Source organism: Lichenostomus cassidix, chromosome 1 (genome assembly GCF_008360975.1).
Source record: "Lichenostomus cassidix isolate B80296 chromosome 1, HeHo_3.0, whole genome shotgun sequence".
NCBI lineage: Eukaryota > Metazoa > Chordata > Aves > Passeriformes > Meliphagidae > Lichenostomus > Lichenostomus cassidix.
This window is the reverse complement of record NC_139479.1, coordinates 6120913-6131203: the sequence shown is the minus strand read 5'-3', so window position 1 is coordinate 6131203 and position 10291 is coordinate 6120913. Positions and strand designations below refer to the sequence as shown.

Here is a 10291-nt window from a genome sequence, read left to right as displayed (position 1 = left end):
TTCCTGCCCTTTCCTGCCCTGCCCTGCCCTGCCCTGCCCTCCCCTCCCCTCCCCTCCCCTCCCTTCCCCTCCCCTCCTCTCCCCTCCCTCCCTTCCCCTCCCCTCCCTTCCCCTCGCCCCGCTCCCCTCCATCTTGCTTTCTCTTTCTCGCTTTCTTGCTTTCTCGAATTCTTTCTGTCTTTCTTTCTGTCTTTCCCTCTTTCCTTCTTTCCCAATTTCCCTCTTTCTCCCTTTCTCTCTTTCTCTGTTTCTCTCTTTCTTTCTTTCTCTCTTTTCCTTTTCCCTTCTCTCCCTCCTCCCCTCTTTAATCCATCTCTCTTTTTTTTCTCTCTTCCCTTTGCCCTTTCCCTTTGGCATAAACTCACTGCCATCTGCTTTTATTCTAGGTCACACACTAACCTGGCACTTCAGCACTAATAAGGAAAAATATCTAAAAATTAGGGTATTAATAAAAAGAATTGCAAGTCTTTAACAAATGGTCCTGATTTTTTGTCGATAAAAGCTCGAGGTTTATTGTTCCTTTTGTCCCTCAGCATTTGCCATTCTCGGGTCCTTCCTTCCCCTTTATGGGTGACTGATCACAACACATTCACAAAAGATGCTGCTTTCTCCAGTTGTGCTCATCTGGGCCTGCTCCACCTCAGGAGCAAGGCAGCTGCTGGCAGCAGAAATCACCATGGCATCATGGAAGGTGCTGTGCTGGGAGGGACCCACAGGATCATCCAGTCCCACCCCTGGCCCTGCACAGACACCCCAACAATCCCAGCATGGGCATCCCTGGCAGCACTGTCCAAATGCCCTGGAGCTCTGGCAGCCTCAGGCTGTGCCCATTCCCTGGGGAGCCTGGGCAGTGCCAGCACCCTCTGGGGGAAGAACCCTTCCCTGATCTCCAGCCTGAGCCTGCCCTGGCCCAGCTCCAGCTGCTCCCTGGGCGCTGTCCCTGCTCACCAGAGACAAGGAAAGACTGGCAACATTGCAGCTTGCCAGATGTTAACCAGAGGAATACACCGTTGTGTTAGTTTTGTTTAGCCCAGTTTTCCTGGTGGGTGGGGAGGGACACAAAGCTGGATCCTGTGTGTCCTGTGAGAAGCTTCTGCAAGTTTTCACCATGTCCAGCAGAGCCAATCTCAGATGGCTCTCCAAATGATGGACATGCTGCTGGCCAAGCCTGGGCCAGTGAGAGATGTTGGTTATGTCTCTGTGATAACATATTTAAGAAGAAATCCAAACAATGTGTGCACACACTTCTTTTTAGCTAGAGGAGGACGACAACGAGGAGGAGGTGAGAAGATGTGAGAGAAAACAACATGGAGACACCAAGGTCTGTGGAGAAGGAGGAGGTGTTGCACAGCAGAAAGGCCTTGCAAAGTGAGGGCCTTGCTCCCCTTGTAAAATCCTTGTTCACTTCTGTTACTTTGGCTAGCTAGAAAAGTATTCTGGGAATGACTCAGCTAAACTAGAGGTGAAAAACAACTTCCATAATTGTAAAACAATTATTAGAACCAAGAAGTGCTCACACTGTGGGGCTGGTGATGGGTTACACCTGAGGCCTGTTCCTATCGTGGTCTCTGATCGTTGCTGAAGCACATTTGTTGTGCCTCACAGGTATGTAAACTCGTAACAAGCTAGCAGTGTAAGAAGCCTGGATTTTTGCAATAAAGTCTCTTCCCCATACCATCATGGAGTCTGCGTGTACCTTTAAAAAACACCCCAAGCATCTGCTCCAGGCGCCAGAGCCGACAATCCTCTGCAGGATGCAGTGAAAACCATGGTGGAGCAGGTTGTCCCCCTGCAGCCCATGGGGTCCATGGAGGTGCAGAGATCCACCCACAGCCCATGGGGAGGTGCCCACAGCAGAGCGGGTGGATGCCTGGAGGAAGCTGTGATGCAGTGGGAGTCCTGGTGGAGAGAGAGGCCTTGCTCCCAGGATGGAACAGCCTGGCCTCGGAATTCTGCACCCGTGGACGCTGGGCATCCTCTGGTGACTTTGGAGGATCAAGGGGGAACAGGACAGCTGCAGCTCTGCCTGCCTCTTTTACTCTTTTCTCCTTGGCTTTTGGAGATCCAAAGTCATTTGGATATGGAGCAGAATCTGGAGGAAAATTCTTCTGGAGGACTTCTTAGCCTTTTGTCGGGACAAACAGCAGGGTCTGACATGTTAAGGGAAAATGATTCCAGTGAGACTTCCCTCTCCACAGCATTTCCTCCAGGACCAGCTCTCCTTCCAGCTCTCTTTTCCTCCAGCATGCTCTGTCCCTCTCTCCAGCCTTCCCTCCTGCACCAACTGACACACCAATTTCCTCTCTTCCAGCACGCTTCTGCTTGGCTTTGCAAAAAACATCCTCAGTGTCCTCTCTGGGAGGTGGAATGGAGAAGGGAATTTTTCACAAAGTGCTGGAGGCACTGCCCCAAAAGAGGCACTTTGCAGGGGGGAGGTTGGTTGTGTGTGTGCAATTGCTTTTAAACCCACTTTCCTTTTCATTAATAACTGTTGCAGCATGTTGGAGCCTGGCAGAGAATGTTGGTGCCTTTGTTAGAGACAGAGCACTTGTAACTCATTATCTTCCTCTTCCCAGCCACCTCCAGCAATTCTTTGTCAGGCAGTGACCAAGGCAAGGACAAAGCCTGACACACAATGTTGTTACCCAACATAAAGTCTTTTGCAAGGAAATCAGCCTGTCACTCCCTGGTAGAGCATGAAGCAGGTGCTCTGTGTTTGTACACCTTGAGCACAACAACTCAAATTTAAAATCCAGTAACTCCCAAAATTTTTCAGTTCCCAGGGCTGCACTGTGAGAATTCCTGAGGTTGTATTTGGGCAATTCCAGAGAAATGAAATAGAGAGAGTGACACTGGATTTTGCAGTGGGTTAAGGTGGTGGAATCCTGTCTCAGGAGATGCAAGCATGATTCCTGATGTATCACAGTTCTATGAATATCTTGCCTGCACCGTGATCCCTCAGTGTCACCATTTAGCTCCCATTTGCCTCTGGAAGCTGCACAATGAATTCAGCCCAGGGGTTGTGATTCCTCAGGAGAACACAGTGGAACTTGCTGGTGTCTGTGGTGTCTTGAATTTAGGATTTCTCTCCTGGGTAAGGCCTGGTTGCTCCATTAGCACCTCCCTTAAAGGTCACGCTCTGGGCTGGATTTTTCTCTCTGACATTTGTCCACATTCAGAACAGAGGGAGAAATGAGGTTTGCAGATGGGACCTATGACATCATTTCTGAAATAAACCAAAATGAATCTGCCAGGAAATATGGCTGAAGAACTGCTTGAAATGTCAGTGTTCCAGTGAGATGAACAGTTGTCTTTTTATTGAATGTGCTGCTCTGTTGAACCATCGTCTTAGCAATTGTCAGAGTATAATGTCTGTCCTGAAATCTGCCTTTGCCGTTATTTTACTCAACAGTTTAATTAGATAATGTTGAATTCACCTTGACATTTATGCCTAGCTACAGCCTTTGAGGTCACAAGGTGATGGTTTCATTAGAGGAACCCAGCGAAAGTGGAAGGAATATGGGGGCTGAGAGGGAAAAAGAAACCCTTTTGTTGAAACACAAATTTCTACTGTTAGGCAGATTTGCGCAATTACAGTTCTGGCACTGTGTTGGTGAGAGTGGTGTGGGTATAAATACCAGCCAAGCTCTTCTCTCACTAGAAATTCCCTTTTTTGCAAAATGGCTTAGGCATGGTCTCTGCTGAAGCCCCCTGTCTCTTCTTACCTGAGGACCATGATCAGGGCCATGCTGTTCTGCCAGGTCCCATCCAATCATTTGAGCAACTTGCACACCCAGATTTCATGTTACAGCCCCCCCATTTTGCTCTGGCAAAGGAGACCAGTAGCAGCACAACCCGGGGGGAGGTGATGCTGGATATAGCAATTATCCTTCAAACATTCCCCTTCCTTAGATAGCTGCGTAGTACTGTTGTGTGCAGCAGTGTCTGTACCCACGCTTAGAGGTCATGCATATTTTGCACTGTAGTTATTTGGTGATCAAAGGTATTGCTGACGTTTTGAACAAGGACTGGAATTTGCTATATATAATTAACAGTAGGGGGTGGTGCTCTTTTGGATAATGGGATCTTTAGATGCTGGAGGTTAAAAGAGAGTGGAAAAGGGATGCACATATGATCTTTCATGTAAAGCAGTCTGGTGATAATGCCCAGCTCACGCTGCCTTCGCTTGCCCTTTGATGATCAGACCATGCATCAGATGTGAAAGGAATGACTGACACTCCTGGGACAACACATGGTGTCTAACAAGCTCACTGGGGCTCATCACTCCCAGTTCTGACATTTCAATTTGAGCCCCTCAGCTTCTGGCAGTTGGATTCACCCTTTTGTTTGCCCACAGCTGTGTGTCATTGAAAACTGACCATCTCCAAGTCACATCCAGAAGGCAGGGACAGTTCTTCCCATGTGTCACAAACCTCTCTAACTGGTGTCTGTGGTCATACCTGTCCCCCATCACTTTCCACTGCTGACTGCCATCCTACTCCAGGATTTGGTTTGCAAGGCCAGCGCCTGTCACCTCTGCATTCACATCTCATACACATTCACCATGAGGAAGCAGAGGCAGAGGAATTAGTATTTGCCTGAGCAGCCACAGTAACTCCTGTTGCTGTGCTCTCTGTCAGGCCTTGGGGATTCCCTGTGCATCCTCGAGCTGCTGTGTGTGGCATCTGCTGCAGATAAACTGGATGGAGTGGAACAGATGGGCTGAACTCTGTTCTTGGAAAGGACTTCCCCTCCTTTCCATGGGACCCTGGCAGACATTGCTGTGCATGGGAGCCAATCCAATCTATCCCAGAGAATGACTGTGGGACTGTGTGCAGCTGCTACTGACCCTGAATCCTTACACAGCAAAGATGCTCTCAACCCCTTCATGACTTCTACCAGAACAATGGCTCAGCCAGGTTTATGTGAACAGCACAGACATGCTGCTGGCTGACTGGATATGCAGCTGTTTAATAAAATAAGAACTGTAATATGAGGTAAGAACAGTTTTGTTGCTCCCTTGCAGTCACAAGAGACTGTGAGTGAACCTTCCTAAAACCCCATGTTAATGGAGGAGGGACAGAGTTTCTTTGAAAATACTAAATACCATTCCCAAACTTTGGATCCCCTGTTGTTTTGAGATTTAGGATTTGGGGATTTCCTGTCTTTAAAAAGCAAGCATATTTGGTATTTACACAAATATCACAATATTTACACAAATACACTGGTATTTGTTCAGTGACCTAAGAGCTATAGATGCAAATAAGTCCTAGGTTTAGTCATCATTTTGGTGGCTCTGGCTCTGTACATCAACAGCTCTACTCAAGTTAAGAAACTACTCCATTTAGTTTGTGGCATTTTAATATTTGAAGAGTTTTTAGCTTTTGAATAATGGCTTTTGCAACAGATGTGATGTGTCACATTTTCAGGATTTCAGTGAGTCTCATGCCCTTTCCCTTCCCAAGTTGCTCAGCCACCAAACCCTGATGACACATGGTGCAAATAATTGTTTCAGCTAGGCTGAGTATTCCAAGCATGGCATTCCATATCCAGTTCACTTTTCAATGGTTTATTTGTAATTTCTGCTAAACCACAGTTAAAGTTATCCAGCATTTGGCCACTAGATCAGTAACAGATGACCCTTGCCAACAGCACAGTTTGTTTTGAAGGCCAGTATGACTAGAAAACTGAGAATAAATTGATAGGTTAAGAGGTTGTCTGTGGGAACTGATGCCCATCCTTTGTCCAAATGTCAACTTCCAGAGTGCAGTGCTGTCATCTGGCTGACCTTCTCCTGTGTTCCCCTGCTGCCCATGGCCTAAAGTAAAAGCACCTCTCTGTAGTCAGAGCTGAGTCGGAAAAAGAAAAAACTCTCAAAAACATCCTTTCAGAAAAAAAGAAAGGCTTCTTAAAAATAAGTCCTCGTGCTTTTGCCTTTGTCACAGCCCACACTGCAGTACCAGCACCATCCAGCAACCCAGGATATTTTGTACTTCTGCTTCCAAATTCAATCCAGCCTGGTTAGTCCTGTCCTCGCTGCAAATCAGGAGCACTGGCCTGCCCTTGGATTATTTCTCGGGAGTCTTCCCCAACAGCAGCACTCCCTCGTCCCCTGTCTGCTGTGACCCTTGTCCCTAGGAGTTGCACTCCTCGCAGTGGCAGGAGAGGATGTAGCGGTAGGTGGCCGTGAGCCGCATGCCCCCCGAGCACCGCAGCCTCATGGCCTTCAGCTTGGAGGTCTGGGGCCGGCAGCAGTGGCAGGTGGAGCGGAAGGGCTGCTTCAGGACCGTGCTGAAGGAAACCATGGGCTCCGAGCGCGAGGTCTGGCTGCAGCGGCCTTCGCAGCGAGCCAGCAGCACCATCTGCGAAGGAAAACACACGGGTTAGCAAACCTGTCCCCAGCACACAGCTGACACCAGTGGGTGCCTCCTTCCAGCCTGGCTGGGGTTTTGTCACTGCATCCCAGCCCCACAGTGTGCTTTGCCCCTGGGCTGTGTCTGAGGGAGTGGAGGAGATAACACGGGCGGGAGGAAAAGCAAGGCTCCTCCTGGAGTCCCTGGCACTGACACCAGCAAGGACTGCAGGACCTGGACTGACCTCAGGGCTCCAAATGATCACAGCCAGCCCTGCTCTCCAGACACTGTGACTGTAACTGTGACTTCCTGACCCCAGATCCGTGGCAGCCAAGCCCTTAAATCATCAGCCAGACTGATACTTTGGTTGGGTATTTACCAGTGTTTTGAGTATATACACTAGTGATCGGCAGAACAGAACTGGTTCTCAGGGATAGCAAAATGTCTGAAGTTCTTACATATATGAACATGTAAGCTAGAAACATAAAGAAGATTCTCAGTTTATTTCTTTAAAGAAGTGTGTTTCTAGCTCACTCCTTTGAAAAATATCACCTTGAACATTTGCAATTATGTGTGTATCTTCAAATAATTTCATCAGTTGTATCTGTATGAAATGCACTGCATAGCACAAGGCAGTGAAAATGTAAAATTTGAATTGGTTGCCAAACATGAGGGTTCCCTAGTGATATTTTCCAAAAGCAGTGCAGGGTCCATGTTTCTTCTTCTGAGTTCATCCTCTGAGCTGTGACCAGAACAAGGTAACCTGCACAACAAGAGGCACTAAGGAGGGAAAATCTGTGGGCAGTCACCTACTCCCCAATAGCCCATTGTTGAGCAGAGGAGATGGATAGAGCATTAAGCACTATATAAATCTTGGAAAGGACCCTCTAGAGCTCAGCAAATGATGTGTTAGAAGCAGCTGTTACCACCTTGATAACGGGTGTTGTACAAGTTTGAACAGACTCTGATACTTTCATGGGGACGGAAATATTAAATCCATGTCAGCTAATTTTGCTTAACCAACATGAACTTCAATATCAGCTTATTATATCATCTAAAGTAGGCAGTAAAACAGTTGTAAGTCTTTCCTATAACCAAGGGAGAACATTACATTCTAACCATGCTGCACATGTCTTGTGTTTTCCAGACAATCAGAAAGAGCAACTGCAAATGTGACAGCAAATAATTTACAATGTTAAACATTTTTGGGCTTCTTTTTCTACACAACTGGCTGCAAATCTCCAAGGCATGCAAGCAGGTACATCAAATGTTTCATTTTCTCTTTAGCTAGTCATAAGGAAAGATGAGATAAAATAGAGAGAGAATATTCCTGAAATCAAGCAGGAAATGCCAGCACTGTCTGTGTCCATGGGAAAGGCACTGGTCCTCCATTGTAAAGTGATTCAAAATTACACTTTCAAGAGCACTTGCATGCTAAATGTTTTGCTTGAAAATTTATAAATGTATTAATCTATTAACAACTACACTTCCAGTCAACACAGGTCACAAGCAAGATGTCTTCACGAGCTGATGATCTGTGCTTGGCACTGTCCTGTTTCTTAGTTAAATTAAGAGATGAGTTCTCCTTGCTCTCTGACAAATTTGCCATCCTTTAAAATTTGTAGCACAAATTTATGGTCTCCTTCCTGTGGTACTGCATATTCATACATAAACTAACTTCAGCTGTTTGTACTAACACGGTGGGAAGGAAATTTCAGTGTATTGTTGAGTCACACCTGAGCTTTGGAACTATCAGCTACACCAAGCTCCTTAATGGCAAAGTTTTCAGTGAATAGAGAACATAAAAAGTACAATCACTGCAGTGCTGGCACCCCATTACTCACAGATTAAGATCTGCTTTTTTCTGCTTGGTAAAGAAATTTTTTCAGAAATGTCAGTAAAAATAAAACAAGCCCTCGAGAAACTGGCAGGACTAGAGAAGAGTTGTCCAGGGTAATTATAGGGTAGGATTATCTGATGTGCCAATATCTGTGTCTCAATATATTTCTCATAAACAGCTGGCTTCCTAATGCAAACCCAGCCAATATTTAGTCAATGTGCCACTGTATTTATGATTTGTAACTTATAACTTCTAAGCCTTGCCTAAAATACTTGGTTTAGTCTGTGGAGGCTCCAATTTTAATCTGCAATTTTGCTGGCTACTTAGTTTTTCATACGATTAAGGTCAGTATTTACATAATGTAAAATCACACCACATTGGTTTTATGCCTTGTTTTTGGATGAGTGTAAACTCTTACAAATGGCACAAAACCAAGGTTTATCAAGCTGAACTTTCAGGCTAAAAAAAATTTCAAATTTCCCATTTAAATAGCTTTCTAACCTTTTGAGCTACCTGAAGTCCTAACCAAAATTTACCTTCTTCTTCATAAATCCAGAACAGCACCAGTGAATCTTGGCAGGTGTGCAAATGAGCTGGAAATAGCATGCACTTTGAAAGCTTTGCTTTGCCTTTTAATCAATTGCACCAGCTGCTTATTGCTTCATGTGCTGTAGTGCAATAGAGATTATCACCTAAATAATTAGCAATGCCATGATGGCATAGCACAGTAATACACTGGGTGTGTATATATAGTAAAAACATGTGGGCACTTTATAACCTGACACCTCTTGGCTCCCCTTGTCCCCTGCACATGTGAGTTTGTGCATGTCACCTTGCCAGGCTGGATCCAGAAGCACAGTGTCCTGCAACAAGGGAACCACGTGGGTCTATGAGCAGCTAGGGATGAATATTATTATCATTATCATCATCATTATCATTATCATTATCCTTATCATTATCCTTATCATCATCATTATCATTATCATTATTGTTATTATTTAAAGTCAATGGTCTCCTAGGTACAAAAGAGAGCAACCTGAATCTGAGGCAATATTTGACTCTGATCATTTGGCTGTGTTCTGCAAACCCAGAAGCTGTGAACTGGTTTGTTATTAATGGTGTTTGTAGTCCTCTTTTCTGCACCTTCTGCAACAAGCTGAAGCCCGAAAGCAGATGGGCTGAGGTGCCTGAGAACAGATTTTCACACAGTCCTCGTGGCCTGGCTGCAAGCAGGCATTACTGAAAATCTCCTGAGCTACCTCAGGAGTAAATGTGTTCAAATATCTGCTAAATCTTTCTTCATCTGCTCAGTGTCTCTCTGGGCTGGATTCTTTAGAGCAAGGCTGTCAGTGGTAGCACACTTCTGGCACATCTGGACGAAGCACTTGTGACAGCCAAAACTGTAATTTAGGAGGCTCTGGCTGCAGCAGTGAGGGAACCCAGCACACTGATGGAGACCAGGGGGTCTCCGTGACAGAGGTCAGAGTAAATCCAATATAGTCAGGAAAGGTAATACCTCGTGAACTGATACAAACATTTCCTTGAAGACAAAGGAAAAAACTTTTTCTGGAACAAATGGCCTTCTTCCATCCCTCTCTTGTGTCTCTTTTGTACACTTTGTTGCTAAAAAGGACTATGTTTCCAAAGGATTTGGAATACTGTTTTCACCACCTGCCTGAGACTGCAAACAAAAGGGATTTTAATGATTAAATTATATTGGCTGGATGTTGAACAGAGCTACTTCCCGTGTGGGTACAATTGGCAGCCTCCACAGAGAAGCACAGTGGACATAATTCTTTTTCAACCAGGACAGACAGCAAACATAATATGTCTTGCAATTTCTGAAGGCGTTTTTAACTTCTGTAACTCTACGCTGCACCAAAAGGGAAAACATATGGAGTGAGAAAGGATATGTCAGTGAAACCAGTCTATCACCCCAAAAAAGGACCAAATCTCTGCTTGGACTGTCAGTCCAAGCTTCCACAATGGAAACTTGGTGGAAACAAGAGGGACCACAATTCCCACAGCTACTCCCGCAGAACTTTCCATTTTTTGTCTTGGTTACATTTTATCTCAATATATATACAAACAGACAGGA

General features: G+C 45.5%; 1 protein-coding gene across 2 annotated transcripts in view; it reads right to left on the bottom strand.

Moving 5' to 3' along the window:
* Positions 1-5548: 5548 nt before the first annotated feature.
* NDP (norrin cystine knot growth factor NDP) overlaps positions 5549-10291 on the bottom strand; it is an 18524-nt gene continuing 13781 nt past the window's right edge. For both annotated transcript variants that reach the window (XM_085048664.1, XM_085048620.1), the window contains exon 3: positions 5549-6362. In XM_085048664.1, coding sequence (XP_084904790.1) covers positions 6135-6362 — 228 coding nt within the window. In that variant the 3' untranslated portion in view covers positions 5549-6134. The remainder of the gene's footprint in view (positions 6363-10291) is intronic.